The sequence below is a fragment of the Hippopotamus amphibius genome, chromosome 8 (genome assembly GCF_030028045.1).
Source record: "Hippopotamus amphibius kiboko isolate mHipAmp2 chromosome 8, mHipAmp2.hap2, whole genome shotgun sequence".
In the NCBI taxonomy this organism is placed as follows: Eukaryota; Metazoa; Chordata; class Mammalia; order Artiodactyla; family Hippopotamidae; genus Hippopotamus; species Hippopotamus amphibius.
Genome location: NC_080193.1, coordinates 92,536,143 through 92,562,105, shown reverse-complemented (window position 1 = coordinate 92,562,105; position 25,963 = coordinate 92,536,143). Strand labels below are relative to the sequence as shown.

Here is a 25,963-nt window from a genome sequence, read left to right as displayed (position 1 = left end):
TTCTCCTACAAATGATCGTCGTATCGCTTTGTTAGATTTTTCTTATAGCTGGGCTATTCTGTTCAGTCATTTTATTGTTGCTGTTTGTTTCCCCACATTCACATGTAAGCTCTCAGAGAGGGATGCCCCTGTCTGTTTTGCATACTGCATCATAGGCTCCTAATCCACATTCATTGAAATGAAGAGTAAAAGTTGTGTATTCGAGTGCTTTGTAAATCCTGATGCACATCCAAATATGAGATGCAGCTATTAGCTGAGCAACAGTCAGACAAATCTTTTGTATGTGTTTGTCCTAGTAAGCTGGGTGGAAGAGTATACGCAATGTGTGAATGTGTGCTGTTGTTAAGGATGAGTAGATAAGTGGTCACCCACTGTTCACGGGGCACACATTTTGATATTGATTCATTTTCAACCCACTGTGCATCTTCTGTGCTGGAAATAATTAGAGCCTGTGAACTGAAGTGAAGGAAACATTTACAATGCAGAATAACCTAAAGTGAAGACAGGGGTATCTAATTAGTCTTTCTTGTGACAATCTTTTTTTGGATTAATATTCTTCTCTTTGAAAAGTCTAACAGTGGTGCTTATGTCAGCGACTCTGCTGATAATTAATAGTGTTCACCACACACCCACACACATTCCCTCCAAAATATCCTTGTATAATGCCACTACTGGAAAGAACAATTTCAATTAGAGAGGAGAGCTTTTGAAGTGTATGTCACGTGGTCTGTTATAAGGGATGTGTCCTATTATAAAAGAGAGAAAAGCTCTGATAGAACATAATATTTTATGTAACATGCCTGGTATATTGCTTAACAAAACATGTTATGGATGCTTCATCAGGACATGACTGGATTAAGAAGCAGGACTAGCATTCACCCACAGTTTCTTTTTTCGAATCCTTAAGATGTTTTCCTGTACTATTTTCACCCTAGTCACAAGCTTATTAACTTGGGAATGAAGCGACAGCACCTTTGTCTTTGAATCTTGCAATTATAATTAATAGGAAGGTAAAGGGAAGCAGAAAGGTTATACTCAGAGTTTAAAGTAACATGACTTTGTGGCACTTAGGGCAGGTGCCAGGAAGATATTAAGTAAGAACTCATTATTCTCATTAATTAGAACTTCGGGAAGACATCTTTGAGAAGGAAAGTTGTTTTATGGTTATTTAGAAGAGGGATACCTGTTTGTGGATAGAACTTGTGGACAGGAACTGTGTTGTTTTCATCACAGTATGCCCAGGGCCTCGCAGAGGCCATCCCCAGTGACCAGCAACTACTTGATGCTAGTTGTATACATGAAGGCAGGGAGAGGGGTCAGTGTGTACATACTGTCCACTCTTTCCCTCAGTGCATTCCTGAAAAACATATTATGAAAGGGACCACCACAGAGCTTCCTTATGTCCATGTGTGAAAGCATCATGTGTGGGGCCTACATTTTTGTCAGAGAATTTAACATCAAATAAAGTCCAGCAATGTCTGGGGAATATTAAAACCACATGGAAACATCATTCGTCTCTAAATATTTACAGTTTTAAGGACTAAATTTACTACCTATGATCTTTAAAAGAGGCATGTGTAGATTACAGAAGTTAGTTACATGAAGGGCCAGCTTACAATGAAGTGCAATAATGTCCAATAATAATAATAATAGCTGATATTATGGAAAGCTGACCGTGCTTAGATGTCGTTCCAACCACTTTACACGTACCAACTTAGCCTCACAACACAATGCCCTTATAGATCAGTTTTAGTATTCCCTCCTTATTTGTGAAAAGGCGAGTTGAGCAGTTATGGCAGAGAATAAAATATTTACTCTCTGTCCAACCTCAGCTTTAGATCATAAGTACTTTTTTTTTTTCCAATCAACTTTGATCTATTTCTCGACCACTCTGAACCTAGCCAGTGCCCAACTTCCAGAAAACAAGTGACAATAGTTAAAACTTTTCACACTGTTAGGAAAATGACAAGAAAATTATCAGTGTTTTAGAAATTTCAAGATGTATCTCAAAAAATTCCCTAGACAGGAATAACAGTCTTCTGCTTGGCTTCTTCTCCAGTGTTGTCATCTGAAAAAGGAACAGGGGTGAGGTTCTGAGCTCACTTTCCAGAGAGACGTGGACTCTGGAGATAGTCTGCTCAGATTCATGTCCTCCCTCTGCCACTTCCTGGCTTTGTGACCTTGAGTAGATCACATAAGCTCTATGCCCCAGTTTCCCTATCTGCAAAATGGGAATAATAATAGACCTAACTCATCAGAGCATTATGACCATTAAATGAGTTAATGTATGCCATTTGGGGATCAGGAATTGACTCCTATAAATTGTTAGTTATTTCTCTCATTTTTAGCTTCTTTAAAAGACTGGTTTAGAGATAAATAGAATGATGAAAATTGAGGCCTGAATGTACTGGGAAAATTCTCAATGACTTAAATGCCTATGGAATCAATGCTTATTAAATATCCTTCTACATTTATGCTTTATTCTTTTACAGAGAATATTTATTCTTTGAAGAGTACTGTATGAAAATAGGTGAATAAAATGTTAATGCCCTCTGATAACTTGAAGTATAATACAAGGCTCATAATATTAGCACAAGAGAACAAATTAATGACTTTATTAAGTGCAGCATATAGTATATCAGCACGAAAACCTTTGTAGAGAGGAATGTAGGAGGGGTGCTACTCACCTGGTTTCTCTTATAGGACCAGAGCATTTTAATTGTAAAGAGTAAGGTCCTCTAACCCTTTTAAAACTATTATGTCAGGCAGTACCCAGCTCTGATATATACACTGACAATTCCTAGATGTGTTCTTTAACTCAGAGCTTAATAATGACTAAATGACTTAAACATTTACTGGGAATGATAATATCTCCCATCTCTGTTATAAGAATTACTGATATATATAATACACACGTACAAATAATAAATTACAAAAGACTGACAGTAAAAATACCTAAATTCATGAGCCTCAAATTCAGACCATCCTGGATTCAAAGTCAGCCTCCATCTATTTTCAAACGAGCAATTTACGTAATATCTCAACCTCTGTTTACTTGGTCATAATATAACAAAACAAATTGTATCAGTCAGTCCCCCAGTCAGAAATACAAGTATGTACTGAACAGCTAATACATGCCAGCCACTGTTGGGGTTGAGTATAGAGCAAGTTTACAGCAACAAACAGACACAAACCCCTGCCCTCGTGAGCTTTCACTGTACTTGCTGTGAGAATTAAGGACTTAGTACAAATTCTGTTGTACATTGTTTTCAAACAAATGTTGGATATTATTATTGTTAATTGATGATGGAGAGAAGGAAGAGGATTTCAGACACCAGTGCCTCATTATGAAGTTGATAATAACACTCAAATTCACTAAACTTCTGTATCTGGGGAAATGTTTCTGGTCCGTGGCTCCATCTGTGTTCTCCATCTTGATCATCTTCCACAGGGAATGCTCTGAATCGAGATCTGCAGCTCTTGATTGGAGATCTATATCACTATGACCCAGTCTTTGCTGGTGCGCTTATTCTGTGACTAACTCAATAGCAAGTACTTGTTAATTGATTCTTATGAGAGCATTAAATTCTCTTCTGTACATGCTGGAAATATTTCTCATCACTTAAAGACCCATTTCATAGATGAAGTAAATTATACTTTTTAAAGAACAGAATATTGATGTTTGACTGAAACTGGTCCAGAATGATAAGGAAAAAAGTCATATGTAGATGAGAAATATTTAAAAGGAATATATGCACAAAGAAACCTGAGAGTGTGATTAGTAGAATCAGTTCATGTGAAGTTCAGGTGGTATGGAGGGGACCTCAAAGTAGAAGGGTTCAGACACTTCCAAAACTAATTAACCACCAATAGGTCTGTGTTTATATTTTTTCCTTAACTTCTACAGATAGCTCCCCTCACAAAAGTCATTTTGGAAACTTATCTTTCAAAGTTTGTAAAGACATCAGTGATTTTAGTTATCTTCACTTAAAGAGGGTAATTTATCATCTAGTCAAGTGTGCATGTGTCTGCCAAGAAAGCTGTGAGCCAACATACATCATACTCAGTAGCTTCAAGGATTTGGTATGCCTTTTTATGTGTGTTTGAATGTAGAATTCATTTCAATCTGACATTTTTTACCTCATCATATTTTTCTTCTAATTAAGTTCTATAAATGTATCCTTTCCCCAGTTTGAGCTGTAATAAATTCCTTTCCTGAATTGGCCTTCTGAAAGTCACAAACCAACAACCAACATTATGATGAATTACAAAATGAATAATTGTCCTTCTGCCGTGTTTATTTTGAGCAGCAAAGTGCTGGAGCAAAGGGAAACTGTTTCACTGGAAAGAAGGCCCTGCTCATAGTGGTTACATGCCCGTGAGCTGAATAGTTCCAACGCTGATTGACCCTAGCAGATTTCACAACAGTGTAAAGCAATTACATTCCAATAAAGAGCTTTAAAAAAACAAAACAAAACAAAATCCCCCCAAACTGGGTAGGTCTAATGGAAGGACATGATTTTTCAGCTCAAAATTTTGGGATTTAATGGTTTTACTGGAAGGGATCCACAAGGAGAAAAGTTTTGGCCTCACATAAGCCCTGGGGTATGTAGACATGGGCCGAGACCATAATTTCTTTGGGAAACTGATTCCCTAAACTCTATATTGCAGAAGAAGGGAACAATGCCATTCATAAAATGGACTTTGGGGAAATGAATGTATAATTTTTAAGTCACTGTTTGTTTCACTTCATTATATAGGCAAGTAAATGCATTATGTCTTTGATTTGAGATGGCTGTGTTAAAATTAAACAATTTGTTGCTAATATTTAGGCTGGTATTTTAATAGGTGCTTAACATTGGGCACATTCATTCCCATTACATTGTAAGGCATAGATGAAACTCTGTATAAATAAGATTAAAGCATTGCCATAGATAAAATATCAGGCATTAACCTTTTAGACTCTTGATTTTAGAATGGTTTAGCTTCAATATTTAAATAGCCACAATGATCATAGCCTGATTCAAATAATACTGCTTAATGTGTTAGTGATAAATTTCACATACTTCTTTCTCAATTCCCTCTATGCCTTTATAGAGTGGGGATTGCCTTTTGCATCCTGAATTCATTACTGTAATTTGTGTACTGTGCATTGACTGGAGCCAATTCAGGTGGCATATTAGCACAGAGTTTGAGCTCCTTTGCTTTGTGTAGAGAATGGGCCACAGAGTTAATGTTTCATTTGTAGAATTTATTATAGAACTATGATAATGTGTTATGATTCATGATCTTTTCCTGGATCATGCCTGATTTAAGATGTACTATACTCTGAAAAGAAGTTTGATTTTATATGCTATGCATGGCTACTGGTCCAGATACCCTAACACCAAATTTTCACTGGCATAGCTTTTCCTCCCTAAAAGAAAAACCAGAATTATTGTTTCAGATCAGAATTAGACATGAGTATTCACCTACATCAACCAACCCATTTTTCAAGTGAGGAATCTGAGATTAGGTGAAGTTAATTAGACTGATGACGTCCAGGAAGCCATAAGTTAGAGCTATAGCCAGGACGTGGAACCTGGCTCTTCTGACTTCTGAGCCAGCGTTCTGCAAGCTGTCCTGCCTGGGTGAGACAGATAATCACTGCCATTTCATTTCCTCCCAGTAGGAAAGCATTCACTCACTCTTATCTTCCCATAACTATCTTTTCTTCTCTTTCCCTGTGTAGCATCGTCACGCACCCCCACAAAGACATCCTGGTCTCCTGTGGGGAGGACCATGTCTGGAAGGTGGTGGGGCTCCCCGAAGGCACCGTGCTCCTCACAGGATTGGGCCACACCGACTGGCTTTCGGACGGCTGCTTCCATCCCAGGTCCGTACACACAGCTTCCAGAGCCAGCCTAATGTCTCCAGGAATGCCCTTGTTTACGTCCGTCTTCACTCTGCTGGTTTTTTTTTTTTTTTTTTCCCCAAACCACTTTATTGACGTATGAATAGCTGTACATATTTAATATATATAACCTAATCAGTTTGAAGATAAGTATACATCCTTGAAATCATCACTACAGTCTATACCATAAACATATCTATGATCTCCAAAAGTCTCTTCCCATCCGCTTTATCATCATCATCAAAACACTTAAGATCTACCCTCGTAGCAAATTTTTAAGTATTCAATAAGTATTATTCGCTATAAGCTCTGTGCAATACAATAGATCTCTAGGACTTACTCGTCTTGTATAAATGAAACTCGAAACTTTGTACTGCCACTTTTCTCTATGTAACCCCACCTCTTCTGCTGAATTTCGAAACGTGTAGATAAATGCTCGTTTGGCTTTCATTATATTGAATGTAGATTGATTGCTTTTGATATTTAGTACATGTAAAACTTAGTCCACATGCTGATGCATTTAAAAAGAGTAGTAAACTTCCCAGGACAAGCATTAGAAATGCCTCACGTACTCATAAACTCTGACAAGGCATATGAATTTCAATAATGCATGTCAGTGTTTACTTTGCCTCTGTTAATCATGCATGTTTTCCTTTAAGAATTAATTTATCTACCAAAAAGGATCAGGAGGCAGCGATCAGTTTCTTTAAAAATTCAATGGTACTCAAGATATTAAAGAGAATAAAGCAGAACTGAAGGCATTGAGCCCTGTAATTTTCAGGATTCACTGAATTTCTTGTACCAACAGAACCAGGACACAGAGGAAAGACATTGTTAAATACACATATACGTTATTCTGGTGGCAGGAAGCTCTGCCCACAGTTGCTTGTGGTTAACTCCTATCTCTAATCCCAGCTGTCTTCTCTTACTCATCATTATGCAGCGGTCCCCAACCTTTTTGGCACCAGGGACAGGTTTCGTGGAAGACAGTTTTTCCACGGACTAGGGGTGGGGGGGGTGGTGGAATATATAGTTTAGGCAGTAATGGGAATGGTGGAGACTGGCAGACGAAGCTTTGCTTATTTGCCCACCGCTCACCTCCTGTTGTGCAGCCTGGTTCCAAACAGGCCACTGACAGATACCATTGGGGACCCCGTCAGTATGCTTAACAATTGTAAACACTCCTGCATCTGGCTCTTTCTAACAGTCTCTGGTCTCACTACTCTTGGAAGCTCATAGTTCTTAATGCAACTTCTCAACCATTCCATTGGGAAATTTTGTTCTTAGGAGGCCTTTATCGATTTATTTTTTTATTTTTACACAGGTTTTTTTTTTAAACCATCTTTGTCCTATCCTTAGTATGAATGTCGATGAAGTTAGATTGAAATAAAAATAAACTAAATTGTTCAGAAATTTGTGTGAATGAGAAGAGTAAACTAATTTTTTAATTTTATTTCTGAAAATATTTTTAAAATATAATTTTATCTTTGGTGCTAGATGTTTGAATTTAATTTTTGAACATGCAGAGTGTTCCATATCTGGTATGTGGATAAACAGATCTGCACCACCTCTCACCTCTCAGGAACATAAAGCCCATCTTGCAAGCAGAGACAGCACAATTAGAAGTGTAGCCTATCACTTATGTAGCTGCTGGACATACTAATCAGATTTCCATAATACCCTGTCACCATGACAACCCATGACTCTGAAATTTTCTCATTAGTGTTTGACCGGCACACAGTCCTTCTAATAGATCTTCCTGTTTTCCTACCCAATTACTGAAATTAAAATGAGGTGAAATACATCATTATTCACTCATAGTATGAATTTACATTCAATACTTTCTTTGGCAGAATTTTAGTAAAATGCAACCACGTTGATTTTTTTCTAGTGCTTGTGGGATAAAAATAATGGGAGAAAATACACTTAGCCATATGTGTTTCAAGTGAGAGATAATGAATAGCAAGTGATCTATTTGTAGAATTGATGAAAATAAATGATTATTAGAAACAACAACAAAAAAGCTCTTTTTTATTTGGGATGGAGATCAGTTCTGAAGGAGTTTATATTTCAGGTATCAGACATTTTATAGTGCTTTAATGTATGTAACGCAACACTGAAGACCATTCATTTGGCCTATAATATATATAATGTGTGCATATATATACATATATAATATTTATGTCTTAAAAGTTGTTGAAATTCATGCTTTCTGAAATTTAAATTTGTGATATTTGATTTTTTGCTTAGGTAATTTGGTTGGTAAAAAAATAATTTATTGTTAAAGATAATATTTTTCCTATTTATATACTCATCTATAATCAAAGAATCAAACATAAATTTGATTCAAATATGACACTTTAATCCGTAGTTGAATCTTTGATAAATAAATGCAGTCATAGTTTTCCTCAGAGTCCATTTTTGTGATCAACTTGATTCTGCTCCCTTGGAAGTAATGCCTGTCTAATTCCTCTGCTTTTCAGAAATTTAAACTAGTAGACTATTAAACTAGTACATTTTCTTTATTTTATTTTTAATTGCGCTTGTTCTTAGTTGAATGTTTTCTGTAACTTCCAGTTGGATGTATGCCTGATTACTATGATGTTTGAGCCACTGTCTCTCCTGCCACAGTGACATAATTCAGATTTCTTTTGGGGATCAAATCTACTTGATATGACAGTGGTATATACACTGAGTGACCCAAATCAATCTTAATCATCCTATTTCCCTTGTCATAACGGACATCTTCAATATATAAACAGCAAATACAACAGGCATAATAATATTAATTATCAGACAAAAGAGGACTGACAGAAAAATAATTAAACTGGGAGGGTAACTAATTACCACTTGAGGATCAGATAATATGATGTTGAAATATATAAAACAAAGCTCTTATAAATAGAAGTTTCTGACAAAACCATAGTTATCAGAGTAAAAGACTTCAAAGTATATCAGTTTTTAATCTGTCAAATAAACAAAATTACAGTGGAATTAGAGAAATTAATAAAATAGCAAATGTATTTAGTGGTATATATTGAACTTTGTACTTTATGAAGAGAGATGATAGATTCTTTGAAATCATTCATTGTTAGGTTTTTAAAAACATATAAATCTTAAACCACAAATTTAACGTAAGTGAATTCTTCAGAATAACAAATATACAAACTAAAATTTGTGAGCAAGATTCAGTAGTAAAAGAAAATAACAAATCCATAACTAAAATACAATAAAATCCGAATTATTAAAAAGTAAATAAATGAATATTGGGTCAAAGAACTATAAACTATTATTACCTAGTTGGTAAACAATCCCAAACACAATAGTTATAGTAACCAGAACTGTATTTAGAGTAAAATTCATCACTTTAAAAGCTTTATTTTTAAATGAAAAAAGGAAGCGAATTATGAATTTAAATTAAAAAGTACAACTGATCAACAAATATAGAAAAGCAAAGGATGGATAAATGAAAAGTAGAAATGAATGAATTAGAATAAAAAGAGTAAATTTATATTAATCTGAATTTTTTTTCAAGAAAAAATAATAAAATAAAGAACTATAATAAAATAAATGGAAACTCATGAAATGCTAGAAAAATACATGTAGGAAACATAAATATAAGCCTTGGCAATTTGGAAAGACTTAAGACCACATATACAGAAACTAAAAAATATATATGTTTGGAATTATTGATAAAATAGTAGATTTCTATGAAAATAAGCATCACCAATATGGAATCAAGATGGAACAGAAACCAAGGATAGATTAATAACAATGGAAGAAACTGAGTTCTATAAGTTCTGCTTTTCATTCCCATCTTCTGCAGTTTTATGACTGAGTTTTAAAAACTTTATTTAAAAAAATAAGAGAAAGCAGTTAATTTTTAGGTTCATTGAAGTTTGTGAGGACAAGAAAAAATTTTATTACTGATTTTAAAAAATGTAGCATAAACATAATTCTAAATTGAACAAATGTAGTATCCCCACCACAACTTTAGGCCCATTTCACAATTATAGATGCAAAGCTTTTAAAGAGAATGCAGAAAATGGAATTCAGTTGTATGTTAAAAAAAAACAATGTACAGTGACCAAGTAAGATTTGTATTTGAAAAGCGTGGTATATATAAGTGATCCAACTAATCATGTTATAAATTATACTAATAGTTAGACTTCGAAAATCACTTTACAGTTGTTGGATACAAATGTAGCATCTGTATTTAAGACACATATGTTTGCAAATATTGTTAATCCCCCTGTGTTGGAATTGACAAGGAGGATGGATTTTGGAACAGCTGGGAACTAAGAAGCTCTCTCTGGCAGGTGAAGGTAGAATCTGGATGCCATGGTGTTAGATGAGTCAAATGAGGAATGGATATTCACAGGTAATAGGGCAAAGTGGAGAACATAAAACCAAACATGCAAGATACCTAAAATCAAAATAAGAGCAAGGCCTCTTTGTCCAAGCCTTCAAGTATCTATGTAAGCCTTGTTACATGTCCAATTGGTATGTATTCTCAATAAAGGTTAGCCACATTTTTTCTTTTCCTTAATGATAATGGTCATATTTTATTAAAATATTTTCAACCCTGACAGTTTGTAACATATGTATAACTCAAAAATTAAATGTATGTGGAAAACTTTTAACTGTAAACACTATACAAATATTATACAGACTATATGAACTGAAGGCAATTTAAAACTCTTGAAGGCAATTTAAAACTCTTAATACAAAGGCTGTATTGTTTCAAAATAACATTATATACACAACTAAATCATTGCCATCTATTGTTTACAGTAGAATTGGTTTTGTTTGTATCTGAGTTTTTAAGTTCCTTTGTAGAATTTGTGTATCAAGACACTTTATAGGAATGATATGGGTAACTAAACATGGTAGAACTAGCTATTATTACATATTCACCACTAGATGGCGATCATACATTAATAAGGTAAAGCACTCTTTGCATTTACTGGGTAGACAGATGAACAGGCTGTTGAAAGTGATTCATCGGTTGCTGAAAATGGTGACGGGGTGGAGCAATGAAGAGAATGTGCATTGGCACTGCCTCTGCACTGTTGAAAGAATGAAATGTACAGTGCCAAAAAGCAGGAACCTTAAGCATAGTCCTGTGTAAGGTAGTCATCATGCTAACTGCTAAGACATTGAATCAGAGTTTCAGGTTAGAATTCTAGCTTCACCTTTGCTAGTCCTGTCAGTTTTCTCATCTGCAAAATGGGTGTAGGTGTATACCTACAAAGTAGGTATCTTTATGAAGGCTGAATTCTATCATATATGAAAAACACAAATTCTGTTGCCTGGGATATATATGCTCAAGGAATGTTACCTATTATTATTTTTTATTCATTGATAGGTATATTGAGAACTTAGAGATAGCTCAGAAATTTTGATAAAACCGGTAGCCTTATACACAATTGGTTAGGAAGACAAGATTATATTGTGACGTCTGGGTTACGCCAAGCTAGAATTAGAAGAATGCTCTCAAACCGTGAAGCATCAGAAGATCATGTCTGAAGTTCTTACCAAGTTAAAGATAAAAACATTTATAAACTGAAAAACAAATAAAATTAATGCAAAAAGGTGTATGTTATTCATCTATTCTTAGCTCTTAAATATGTCTCTTTAAAAATTGTACTGAGAAGCTCATTGCATTTTGTATTTACAGATGATGGAAAGAATCCTGCATATTTCCTTTTTTGGGTTTTAGAAGGAAAAGAATTGGCTAGAAACACCAAAAAATTCCTTTTTAAAATAAAGTATTTAAATTGAAAGTATTTAAAAATAATTTTTTTTTTTTTGAGGAACGTAAAGCATGTAATGTTTGACCTGCAATATCTACAGGCATGTGTTATTATTCTAGCTTTGGGCAACTGAAACAGTTGTATATCAATCTACAGGTTAATATTAATAGGGCAATAAAACATACTCTACACTACCTTAATAATACATTATTTAGTCTTTTTCTATACTGGGGAACTGCTCAATGACAGTAATATGGTTTTAAATGTAGATATTGATACAATGCCCAGGTCTCTGATGCTTGAGGTTGCATTTTCTTTTGTCTGAACACAGCTTATTATGTGAAGCAGCATGTATCTTTCTGGATATCTCTATAAAATAAAAGTAGTTGGGATTAGTGGTTTAAACAATTTCACAGTGCTGCACTTTTTCCAGATTTCACTGCCTGAGGCAGAAATAGAGCTGACAGCATCCTATTAAACATAACTTCTACCCTTGTAATCTGATTTATGAATTGTGGATAAATGGGCTTCTACAAAATCCCTCATATTCTCTCTTTGTGGTACAAGTTACCTATTCATGTATTTATATAGTGCCTGAAACTATAGTATGAAAGCTCTTTGACAAGTGTCTCATGTAGTTATTAAAAAATAGAAACATGGTTAACTTTTATTTTCTATAAACATAAAGCCAGGAGTTTAAATTTCAAAAGATAATGAAGGGATTGACATTTCATTTCCCCAAGATTGTGATGTTCTGAGCTTCAGAGTTAGATGCCTTCATAATCTGGAAACCTCAGGAGATTTTTACTAAGATGATTTTGAGATATATCTGTTAAATAATAATATTCTACTTCACATTTTGTGAAGAGGTGTATGTTATGCTTATTAATATAGTTTGTCACCTTTATGTAAAGAGGCTAAGCATGAAAGAATACTTCTTTAAATGTTTTTTGTCTAATTCTAAAAGTAATACACGATCACCATAGAGAAAAGTGTTAAGAAAAAAGTTTCCCATAGCCTCACAGCTCAGTGCAAACTTGGAGGGACTGTCCAAGAGCTCTCTTCAGGCAAGTGGCAAGATCTGGTTCTACATAAGAAGCATCTTCTAAAGTTAGACTTGTTTTCAGGTGTCAGTGTGACAGAGAACTGGCTAGTTCATTTTATTTAATCTCTGAGAGCCTCAGTTGCTCATTTGAAAATGGGGATTACCTACTTCATCAGGTTTTCAGGAAGAATGCATGAGAAAACACATTTAGCAGCCGTGGGCTCAGAGTAAGCGATTGGTAAGAGTAGCATTGTTGGTGTTGTTTGGCAGATTCTAGTCAAGATCTGGTTTCCTCTGAAATCAGTATTGTCTCCAGGTCTATTGGCCTGTATCTCTCTTTCTAGCAGGAAAAAAAAAAAAAATCTGAGGAATACTATAAGCTTATTTAGGGCAGGGTCTGTATCTTATTCATCTTTGTATCCTTGGGATATAGCTTATCAATTGAAACATTATAGGGAATCAATAAATATTTATTTAATTAAAATGAACAAAGTTTAAGATAATAGACCAGGAATATGACCACTTTCGTACTCTTGGTAGTATCTTGTGATTATAGGGATATACTCACAAGCATACACATGTATACTCACACACACCACTTGTTACTACTTGTTCTTATATTGTTTGTTTGTTTGGGTCCTTTCTTTTCTTCTTGGTGAGCCTGGCCAGAGATTGGCTGATTTTGTTTACCCTTTCAAAGAACCAGCTCTTGGTTTATTGATTTTTCTATTTTTTTTTAATATCTATTTTAGTTCCTCTTTGATCTTTATTATTTCCTTCCTTCAGCTGACTTTAGGTTTATTTGTTCTTCTTTTTCTAATTCTTTTAGGTGGTAGGTTAGGTTGTTTATTTGAGGTTTTTCTTGTTTTTTGAGGAAGGTCAGTATCTATGAAATTTCCTCTAAGGACCAATTTTGCTGCATGGTATAGATTTTGTATGGTTGAGTTTTCATTGTCATTTGTCTCAAGGAATTTTTAAATTTCCTCTTTGATTTTGTCATTGACCAACTGGTTTTTTAGCATATTGTTTAGTCTCCATGTAACCTTTTTTTTTTCTTCTTTCTCTTTCTGTGGTTGTTTTCTATTTTCATGGTGTTGTGGTCAGAAAAAATGATCAAAATAATTTCTGTCCTCTTAAATTTGTTGAGGCTTGTTTTGTGTTCAAGTATGCAGTCTATCCCAGAGAATAGTCCATGTGCACTTGAAAAGAGTATGTATTCTGGGTTTTTTGGATGTAACATCCTGAAAATGTCAATTAAATCTAACTGTTCTATTGTGTCATTTGGTATCTCTGTTGCCTTATTGATTTTTTGGTCTGGAAGGTCTGTTCATTGATGTTAGTGGCATGTTGAAGTCTCCTACTATTATCGTATTCACACCAATTTCTCCATTTATGTCTGATAATATTTGCTTTTTTTGTTTGTTTTCTGTTTGTTGTTGTTGTTTGTATTTAGGTGCCCCTATGTTGGATGCATATATGTTAGAGTGTAATATTTCTGTTCTTTTATTGATCATTTTATCATTATATTATATCCTTTTTTATCTTTCTTTATGGCCTTTGTTTTAAAGTCTGTTTTATCTCATATGAGTATTGCCACCTCCACTTTCTTGTCATTTCTGTTTGCATGAAATATTTTTTTCCAACCCCCACTTTCAATGTATGTGCATCCTTTGCTCTAAACCAAGTCTTACATAGGCTGCACATTGTAAGCTCTTGTTTTATTTACTATTCTGCCACTCTGTGTCTTTTGATTGGAGCATTTAGTCCATTGACATTTATAATAATTATTGATAGATATGTATTTATTGCCATTTTAATCCTTGTTTTCCAGTTGATTTTATATTTCTTCTTCCTTTTTTTTTTTCTTTTTGTTTTTCCTTTTGTGATTTGATGGTTTTCTTCTGTATGCTTGAGTTCTTTTTGTTTTTATTTTAGTCTATTGTATGCTTTTGATTTGTGGTTACCCTGTTTTTCAAGTATGTTAACCCATTACTATATCTACTTGCTTTAGATAGTCATATAGACTTGAACACATTCTAAAAATAAATCTACATTTTCTTACTCTCCTTCCCCACATTTTATTTTTTGATGTCCTGTTTTACATCTTCATGTTCATCCTTTTGTTGTTCATTGTAGTTATCATAGTTTTCACAATATTTTTCTTTAAATCTGTGTACTGGATTGTTTAAGTGGTTTACTTTTCAATTTTGATTTTTTCTTTCCTGTAGATTCTTCTTTTCAATATTTCTTTTAGGATCTGTTTAGTATTGCTGTATTCTTTTCGATTTTGCTTGTCTGAGAAATTATTTCTCTCTCCTGTTCTAAATGATAATCTTGCTGGGTAGAGTATCCTAGGTTGCAAGTTTTTCACTTTCAGAACTTTGTATATATTTTGCCACTCCCTTCTGGTCAGAAGCATTTCTGTAGAAAAATCAGCTGGTAGCCTTATGGGGATTCTCTTGTAATTAAATCTCTTTCTCTTGCTGCCTTTATAATCTTCTCTTCACTTGTAAATTTTGCTGTGTTAATTATAACATCTTGGTGTAAGTCTCTTTGGCTTCATCTTTTTTGGAACCCTCTGTGCTTCCTGTACCTGGATATCTGTTTGCCTCTTTAGGTTTGGGAAGTTTTCAGCCATAATTTCTTCAAATACATTTTTGATGTGTTTTCTTTCTTCTTCTTCTTCCAATCCACTGTTATGTGTGGATTGGCATGCTTTATATTATTCCATAGGTCTCATATATTGCTTTCATTTTTTTTTTCACTTGTCTTTCTGTCTGCTGTTCTTATTGGGTGATTTGCATTATTCCATCTTCCAGATCACTTATTTGTTCTTCTGCATTATTCAGTTTGCTATTTATTGCCTTTGGCTCAGTTTTGTTCCAGAAAATTAGTTTTCTAAATTTGATTGGCTCCTCTTTACAGTTTCTAGTTCCTTTTTACAGTAATCTATATTTCTACCAATAGCCTTTCTTAATTCCTTCAGTATTTTTATTACCTCCTTTTTGACCTTGGGATCCTAGTAAACTGAAGAGGTCTGTTTCATTGTTCTTTTAGGGGAATTCTGTTGATCTTTTAACTGGGAATATTTTCTCTGCTTCTTCATTTTACTTATATTTCTCTGACTCTTTGAGTTGTGAAAAAAGTTATCTACTGTTGCCTTGAAGGGATGTTTTTATGTGGGAGTGTCCCTGTGTAGCATGTATGAGTCTAATATTTTTGGTGTGAGAGCTGCTTTTAGTATGGATGCCTGCCATGTCTTTCCTCAGTTTTGCTGGCCTTTATGCCCTTGATCAGAGAGTGTGATTGGTATTGTGATGTCCAGAACCCACACTGGATGTTGAGCTGGGCCTCCTCTTTGCTCTGTGGTTGTCACAGCCCTGTTGGGTGCCGGGCTTGCTCCCCAGTTGTTGGAATAGAATCCACCAGATCTAGGCAGGACTGGAGCATTTTTGCTGGGAGAAGAGCCACCGAGTATTCCTCTGCAGGAACTGTCCACCCGGAGGTGCATTCTGTGATGTCACCTGTCACCTATTGTGCATGCTCACAAAGTATCCTTTTCTTGGCACTGCCTTTGGCCCACCCCAACTGTGAGAATGTAGGCAGTTGGCCTTGGGGTCCCTAAGGTGCTGTGCTCACAAAGCCACCAGTGCAGATCTTTTGGCACAGATCTGCTGAAGTCAGGTACCAGGACTGCTATAGTCGCTTACCTGGACCCATCTTGGGTGCTACAGAATCAGCTGAGACACTGGCTCTGCCTCAGTGTGCCTGTGCTGGCAAAGCCCACAGCTGCTAGTGCCAGACCCACCCCAGTCAGGGCAGTACTCTGCTTGGATGTGCTGCAGGCACTGAGATTATAAAGCTGCTAGCAGTGGCATAAATATGTGGATCTCATGCCCACTGGGAGAGTGCTCATATTTCAGCCCCTGCTCCACCAGCTGGCACTTGTGCACTCCCAGAGCTTACAGAGGTGGAGCTGCCTCTCCTGTGAGCATGCTGAGAGTGAGGCTGCTTTGGCAGGGCCCCTCCTTCATTACGTGTTAACAATGGGGTTTCTGTGGTGGAATCAGGCTCTGTCCTGTGTAAACTCCTATTGTGGTTTGGACCACACTCCATCCCCTTCAGGCTGTCTCCGTGTAGCCAACTCCAGTCCTCTCACCAAGTCTGTCAGCTGAAGCCTGAGTTTCAGCCTCTAGTCCATGTGCGCATCAGAAGATGCACATCTTGGGCTAGGGAGTGCAAAGAGGTAGCCAGGATCTGGGGAGTGCAGGGAGGTGGCCAGGACCATCTGTGCTGGTGTCTTTTGGTACTGCCTGCCTCAGTCTGGCGGCTGCACTCTCCTCTGAGCCTTCTGTCCTGGCTGATCTCCCAGCCAGTGAAGGGGCTTCCCCAAGATGAGCAACCCTTTCCTCTTTCACAGCTCCCTCCAGGGGGCACAGGTGCTATCCCAATTCCTTTTTATTTATTTATTTTTTGTCCCACCAGGTTACGTGGTAATCTTTCTTGCAACTTTGGTTGTGTGAGATCTTCTGCCTGCATTCAGTAGGTATTCTGTGAGAATTGTTCCACGTGTGGATATACTTTTCATGTATTTGTAGGAGGAAGTGGGCTCCATGTCCTTCTATTCTGCCGTCTTGATCCCTTTTTTCATTCTTGATTTTAATAATTTGGGTCTTCTCTCCTTTTCTATTGATCAGTAAGCCCAAGATTTGTCAATCTTATTGCTCTTTTCAAAGGACCAACTTTTATTATGGACTTTCTGTGTATTTTTAAGAATTCTCTATTTCATTTATTTCCACTGTAATATGTATTATTGTATTCCTGCTGCTTGCTTTGGATTTAGTTTCCTCTTTTTTTTCCTTTCTTAATATGGAAGATTGGGTTATCATTGTGATCTTTATTATTCTTAATGTACCATTTACAGCTATGAATTTCCTTCTAAGCAATGCTGTAGAAGCATTCCATAAGTTTTGGAATGCTGTATTTTTGTTCCCAAAACAAAATAAAACAATTTTTTCTTTCCATTAAGTACAACATGAACTGTAGATTTAAATTAAACTTTTTTTATTGTTTACCTTTATTATCAAGATGTATTTTGATATCAGATGTTTAAACAACTCTGGTTAATTGGTGGTATCATTTACTGCTGGCATTATTACAGCAATATTTTCAGTGCATTCCTGAGTTCTTTTTTTTGATTCATCTTTTAGTAATTATTGGATTCCCTTCAAGCATGGAGTCATAGGATTTCTTAATATACTGATTCTTGATAAACACAGTTTCTAATTTTAAATAAAAAATGCTTAATATAATTGCAGGCATTAAATTTTTTGTTGAGCTATAGTTGATTTCCAATATTATATAAATTTCAGGTATACAGTATAGTGATTAAAATTTTTAAAGATTATATTTCATTTATAGTTATAATAAAATATTGGCTGTTTTCCCTGTGCTGTATAATATATCCTTGTAGCTTATTTATTTTATACATAGTAGTTTGTACCTCTTAATCCTCCCTCCTATTTTACCTCTCCCCCTTTCCCTCTCCTCACTGGTAACCACTAGTAACCACTAGTTTGTTTTCTATTAGTTAAGTGGGTCTATCTTTTCTGTTATATTCACTAGTTTTATTTTTTAGATTCCATATATAAGATATATAGTATTTGTTTTTCTCTGTCTGATTTATTTCACTAAGCATACCTTCCAAGTCCCTCCATGTTGTTGTAAATGGCAAAGTTTCATTTTTTGTGACTGAGTAGTATTCCATTGAATATATATTCCACATCTTCTTTATCTGTTTACCTCTTGATGGACACTTAGGTTGTTTCCATATCTTGGCTATTGTACACTTAAAATAGTCAAGGCAGTCTTATTATTTTAATAATTAATTTTCCTGATTTATTATTTTGTTTTCTCTTTCTGACCCTGCTCTTAAACATGTATTTGATTTCCCAGATCTGTCATCAGTATGTGTGTGTGCACGTGTGCATGTTGTGCATGCATGTGTGTGTGAGGTTTTCAGTGATCTTTTTTTTTTTTTAACATTTTAATAAAGTGACTCAGCTATAGGAAAACGTTTTACAACTGTTTTTAGAAAGAACTCAAGGTGCTTAAAGGCAGCCCTTGCAAAAATTTACTTCTAAGCAATTTCTGGGATATAATGCATGATTTAATACCACCTAGTAAGTAAATGTAAAACTACATATGCACTCAGTCTCAAATTCCAAGCATACAATCAGTTTTTTTTTTTAAACAGACAATAAACAGCATATATTTAGAGTGTACAATTTGGTATCCCAGTCTCCCAATTCATTCCCCCCCCAACCCTCCCTGCTTTCCCCACTTGGTGTCCATGTGTTTGTTCTCTACACCTGTGTCTCTATTTCTGCCTTGCATTTCCTCTTTCATAGTTGTTAGCATTTGCCTTAGGTATTGTGGTGCTCCTATATTGGGTGCATATATATTTATAATTATCTCCTCTTCTTGGATGGATCCCTTGATCTTTATGTAATGTCCTTTCTTGTCTCTTGTAACATTTTTTATTTTAAAGTCTATTTTATCTGATATGAGTATTGCTACTCCAGCTTTCTTTTGATTTTCATTTGCATGGAATATCTTTTTCCATCCCCTCACTTTCAGTCTGTATGTGTGCCTAGGTCTGAAGTGGGTCTCTTGTAGACAGCATATATATGGGTCTTGTTTTTGTATCCATTCAGCCAGTCCGTGTCTTCTGGTTGGTGCATTTAGTCCATTTACATTCAAGGTATATGTCGAGATGTATGTTCCTATTACCATTTTCTTAATTGTTTTGTTGTTGTTTTTGTAGGTCCTTCTCTTCTCTTATGTTTCCCACTTAGAGAAGTTCCTTTAGCATTTGTTGTAGGGGTGGTTTGGTGGTGCTGAATTCTCTTAGCTGTTGCTTGTCTGTAAAGCTTTTGATTTCTCCATCGAATCTGAATGAGATCCTTGCTGAGTAGAGTATTCTTGGTTGTAGGTTCTTCCCTTTCATCACTTGAAATATATCATGCCACTCCCTTCTGGCTTGCAGAGTCATCAATATGTGTGTGTGTGTGTGCACGCGTGCACATTGTGCATGCATGGGTGTGTGCGGTTTTCAGTGATCTTGAATAGATATTATGAGATTATTTAACTAGGTCTAATAATAGTCTGGATTTTACTTTGGCACCTCAAACTACTAAAGTATTAGTTATTCTTTAAAGATTAATAGGACATATTGTCGAATATACATGATAAACATTTGCCAGTTGTATGATCTGTATAAGCCAGCTAAGAAATAAAGCAATTTGACTTTTATGCCTTGTGTTTTTTTAATTAAAAAAATTGAAGTGCAGCTGACATACAATATTGTATTAGTCTCAAGTGTACAACATAGTAATTCAACATTTTTATACATTACGAATTATCACGTTAAGTCTTGCAACTGTCTGTCACCATACAAAATTATTACAGTATTATTGCCAGGTCTATCATCTGTTGTTATCATCTTCATCTAATTCATCTTTTTACCCTCCTCTTAGTTTGGTGCAAAGTTAAAAATTATGATATTTTACTTTGCTAATTAACATTTATAAAATATTTATGTTTGTAGCTCCCTTGAAGATTTTAATTAGATAATTATGTTTTCTCTTGCTCCATGGAAGATACATATAGTTAGAGTTCTTTTAATGTTTGTAAACGATTAAGTGCTACACATGTAACCCCATTTAGGGTTGCTCTGTGTATCCCCCTAAAGAGCTAGGAAGTAGCCTCTGCTTTCTTTCTCCAGGTCTCCAATTCACATGCATGTCTGCCACCTGCCACAGCCAGTGTTAGGGCCCACCCTCAAAGAGCTTTAATTGGTCTCATATTAAAATAGATTGTTTCATTTCCATAGAGCTGTCATTGTATGAATTCCTGTTGTTTTTTTACCAGACACCAAGATTTTATTCCAATCTGACTTGTTGCATGGCAGGAAAATATTCAATTTTCACATAAATAATATATGTAGGTCACGGATTCATACTCGATAGACTTGACAGAATATGGTAGTTCACATCCACAACTTTTTTTTCAACTTGGGGTATAAGAGTAAGATAGCTTGGAAGGGACATTCTTGGTACAGCCACCCTGATCTCCCTTGGGTCTTCAGCTAGCTGCTGATGTATATTCAGGAAACTGTGACACTCGCTTTACCTGACCTATCTAAGAAGCTGTCAGTTGCCTTACTCTTATAATAAAACACTTATGGATGAGCAAGTCATAAGTGATACTTATCCAGTTAGCAGAATACATTTGATCACATGGTACTGATACATTAAATTTAAAATACACATTCAACATACATAAAAAGATTTATAGTTTTGAATGCCTTTTCTGAGTGGAGTTTATCATCTTATATCCTATTTTTACAAATACCCCTATGCCTGGGATGCATTACATGATCCTCATTTCAGATCTTTCCTACTGCACCACTACTTTCTCTAACTTCATAGATGCTAAGTTGTTTGATACTAAGTTGTCTTGAACATTTTTGAAATATGATGCAGCAGTTTTCTAGTTATTTATCCTTTCTTTGTTAGTGAATGGATTTCAGAGAGAGTTATTTTCTCTGATTCTTTAAAATTATCCCTTTCTTCTGACTTTTAGCATCATTTCAAGGATCTTCTGGTTTAATGAAAAAAAAGATGAAATAACTCAATTGAAAGCTGGTCTAAGTGTTCTGACTTTCCAATTATTTTACATGCCCTTTTCAAAAAGAAACCTTAAGACTTTGTGAGCCCTTCGCTTCTCTTATTCCTTTTCTCAAAAGGAAGACCAGCTTCTGAGGTTTTGTGACCCATTTAAATCTAGAGGGAGCTCCCACTGGGTGTTCTGCTTATACTTTAGATTCTTGTTCCAGAAAACACCCCTTGCTGCAGTGACCTTCTGCATATTATGAACTCTAGTCCCATAAAGTCCCTTCTGTTCTCTAAGGAGGTTTTAGTGGGGTTTTTGCAGGCTCTTTTTTTTTTTTTTTTTTTGAGTACTTCTTAATGCTGCTGTTTTTTAAAACTGCAAACTAGACACTTATGCATTCTTCTAGCTAATTTGGTGTGTAACGTATTTAGCAGACATTCCTTGAAAACTTGGGCATCTGATGACAAGTTTCTTGGTTTCAGGATTAGAGTATTTGTTCCTTGTTTTCATTTTTTTCCTTGTCATTCTTACAAACTCTGGGTGGGGGAGTTAGAAGCTTAGGTCCATATCATCATCTTACTCAGAAGCCTGTGTTTATTTTTGATAGATGATTAAAATTGACCTTTAAGGTCATTTTCATTCTTGAGTTTTTATATAAGAAAATTTTGCCTTAAGACTATATCTCTAGGCAAGAAGTTTCTCAGGTCAAATAGATGCTGTCAAAATAATGACTCCAGGAACTGTTAAATGTCATGAGGAACTAACATTTTGCCTCTAGTTAAACCAAAAATCATTCAACTGTATCTAAGCTGTAAAGAAATATTAGCTTGTATGACCTAACCTTGCTGATTGATGGCCTGATTAAATTACAGAGGAAACCTTGGCAAGTTACTGCAGATTTTAGAAAATTTTGTTGCTTTACAAATATCAGTAAAGCTCACAGTTCTCATCTCGAGAGCGCATTATAATATATTTGAAAGCATTCTAACTAAGAGGATGTAACGCCCCGAAAGACACATCAAGCCCTCAGGTCGAGAGTTGTCATTCTGGATCGACAGTGTGCTTTGATGTAAATTTGCACCAGGTCCACATCCATATGGGCAAACTGGCTCATAGCATGGCTCTCCCATTTATTTTCAACTCTCTTCAAAGACTGTATCAAGTACTCAACACAATTTTAGAGTGATAATAGCCATCATAAAGACATTGACATGACAGCAGCAGGCTTTTATACCTAAGTATTAAGAATATGTTAAGTATACCATTGTTTTAATTTGGTTAGCATCCTTATCAGAGAGAATCTAACTTTTTCTCTTAAATACAATTCACTGGCAGATGAAAAACAATGGCAAAGGCTAAAGCAAATCATAACTTATAGAGGACCAATTAGAAGAAGGTGAGGCTAAAGATAAATAGTCAGATAGACTATTGCAATAGTCAGGTGAACATTGAGCAAGACCTCCCAACCTTTTTCAATCTGGATTCTTCAAGGGAATTAAACAATAAAGAAAGTTGAATGATATTTCTTCAATTCTCTAATTCTGGATTTCTGGATGTATAGGAGATAAATAAATGTAGTATATTCAATAGGTTGTATTAGGTCATTAGGGCTTAAATCTATTGCTAGACCCCTGATTGAGAAGGGTTAAGGCCCAGTGAGTGGTAATAGAAGAAAAACTTGATTTATAAAGATAAGATTTGAGATAGACACAATTAGAGTAACTCTCCTATCAGAATTGGGAAAGAGTGAACATTTAATATCATCCCAGATTTTAAACTTGGAAAACTGGGCTACTGAGATAAAGAAAACAGATAAAGGAATACATTTGTGGAAAATGTTATAACTTCATTTTGGGTTTATTTAGTTTTAAATGTGTTTAGGGTATTTAGGTAAAGATATTTAGTATATGAATCTGAATCTCAGGAGAGAGATTTGAGCTACTGTATGAATTCTCTACTGCCACAATAATGTTGCATAATAAAACATCACAAATATGTTTAGCTATTAATGCAAGAATTATTTCTTCAGCTCATAATTTTGTAGGTCATCAGTAAAGATTGGGCTTATCTGGGGAGATCTTCTGGACTCCTTCATGTATCTGTTTTCAGGCCAAGCTGCTTGGTGGTTCAGCTTTCTGGTGGTGTCATTGGAGTGCCTTCAAAATCTTCAACATATCTCATACTCTACATGTTTCTCACATTCCTTCCACAAGGTAGGCTGGATGTATTCTCACAAAGGGACTCAGGCATAAAGACAAGCAAGCTCAACTATGCAAGAGAACCAACAGATTTGCACATATTCTCTTGAGGACTAGGCTTGAATGAGCATAACATAATTTCGTTCTCATTCTATGGGTCAAAGCCCAGAGTGAAAGAAAGTGGGGACTTCAAAGTAAGGAGGTCAAGGGCTTGGGGTACAGGAAGAGATGGAGAATTGAATCCATTTTTTCATTCTATCATTTCATATGGATGGAGTAACCATTCATCCCAGTTTGCCTAGAAAATTCCCAGTTTATTCCTGTTGTCTTTATAGAACTATTAATAGCACCCCCTTACTCTAAAAGTCTCTTCAATTTGAGTAATAAATTATATGGAAGCCCTCCATTGCAAGGGTTGATTAGGAATAGGTGCCCTAATTGGAGCAGAATGTGCAGTGGGAGGAGGAGAGATAATTTATCATAAGAGTTCATGAAGGAGGTACCAGGGAGCAGGAAATGAGCCATGACAGAATGGATCTGAGGAAGCCAGGAGCAAAAGAGATGCATGAAACAGGGTAAATGACAAGGTCAATACCACCAAGGTGTGAATACGTCCATTGTATTTGACAACTTAGAAGTCTTTGGTCAACACAGTGAAGAGTGTTCAGAAGAGTGATTGCCGTGGATTAAAGAGTAGACTCTATTTCTTGCTCTTATGCTGATTTAACATTGGAACTTTTTATTGTCTATTCTGGGTCTTATATTTAAAACAAGAGGGACTGGGCTCTGAGGAATAATGTCCTTAGAGTGCTAACATTCTCAGGGTCTGAAAACCAAATACCGACTGTGCGAGAACCAAGGCCTATAGCTTATATTTCTTCCCTATCCGTCATTTTGACAATAAATAAAAATGGGTCTGATGTGTATTCATGAGGAATTATTCTCATCTTATTTTACTATGACTGTAAATTCATTTTTTCTCTGTATTTGATGTCTTTGGTTGACAGAAAACTCAATAAGACCTACTGTAGTTATGTTAAATATTAACCAGGACATTATTTTAAAGCATTGGGGAAGCTGTGATAGCTCAGCCTGATTGAGAACCCTTACTGAGGCTATTAAAATAAGAAAACTTTAAAGCTTGTCAAGATATTTTTGACAATTGTACTAACTTTGATGAAGCAAATAGGATATTACCAGCAACACTCTAATAGAGAGTTTACTTTAAAGGTCTTTGGAGAATTTGACATTGTATGAAAATTTCCAACTACAAGCAGGTGCAGCCTTAATGGCAGTAAATCACATTAACTTTTCTGAATAACAAAATCCTGCATTTCAGGGTAAGAACATTGCTTTCAGTAATTTGAAACTTCAAGGATAACTAATTAACTAACACATAAAAGGACAATCTGACTAGTATTGACTTTGCAACAGAAAAGAAAAATAAGAAAAGAAAAAGAAAATGAAAGGAAGAGAAGAAACTCACCATCTTCATGTAGTTGAATTTTTTTCTTGGCTGCTTCTTACACTTGGCAAACCTGTTTTGTGTGAGTGGACATCAAATTCCTCTTGGGAATCTCAATTTCATTTATTTTATCAATAAAAATAGCCTTGTGGAGAGAGGAATAAATCACATATAAATGAAATACAAGAGATTACACTAGGAGCAGAGCTTTTACCTTGACTAATCCAATAGCTTTGGCCAGATATCTCAATGTCAAAAGCATTATAAGTATTCTACAAGGTATGTCTGGCAAAGAGAAATCAATAACAAAGTATTGGATTTGATTAAAATGTTTACTTTTCCCCTCCACCCTTCTCCTTCTAAAGCTAAATAGCCCTTTCCCATACTAATATGATCTCTCTTATAGTTATTGGCTAGCCTTGTTTCTTGTCATAGTGCCATAGGCCTTAGAATTCAGTTCTGAATCATGTATTTTTCTGCCTCACCATAATTTCAGTGTTGGGGTTTGTACTCTGATGTCATGCCATGTGTCTCTGAGCTTGTTAACAGACTTCAAAGAGATTTTAAAATCTCATTTATACAAATTGTTTATTTCAATTTTGACAACTTTTTAATGAATTTTATAATTTTTATAGAAGAGGCAGCATACTTATTAACAAGATAATTTAGATCAAGTTTGCGCAGCTCAACGGTAGTTAAGTCTCCTCAGTCATTTCGCTTATCAAAGGCTCTTGGATATCATAGAAAATTCCAGAAAACTGATCATGATATTTGTGTAGCACCTCAAGGTCTTTACATAGTCTGCGTTTTCTGTTCGAAATGTTCACTGGACTCTCTCCTCCACGCCCCCTCATCCTTTACATAGCTTTTAGTCTGTTTTCATGGCTAAGTATTTTCGTCAGTTCGTTCTGCTCTAACAAATTACCATAG

The 25,963-nt window shown here is 35.4% G+C and overlaps 1 protein-coding gene across 1 annotated transcript in view; it reads left to right on the top strand.

The window, feature by feature from the left end:
• The window catches only part of SPAG16 (sperm associated antigen 16), a 939,339-nt gene that overhangs the window by 440,206 nt on the left and 473,170 nt on the right, over nucleotides 1–25,963 (top strand). Inside the window, exon 11 of the mRNA XM_057746094.1 lies at nucleotides 5,732–5,875. Coding sequence (XP_057602077.1) covers nucleotides 5,732–5,875 — 144 coding nt within the window. The remainder of the gene's footprint in view (nucleotides 1–5,731; nucleotides 5,876–25,963) is intronic.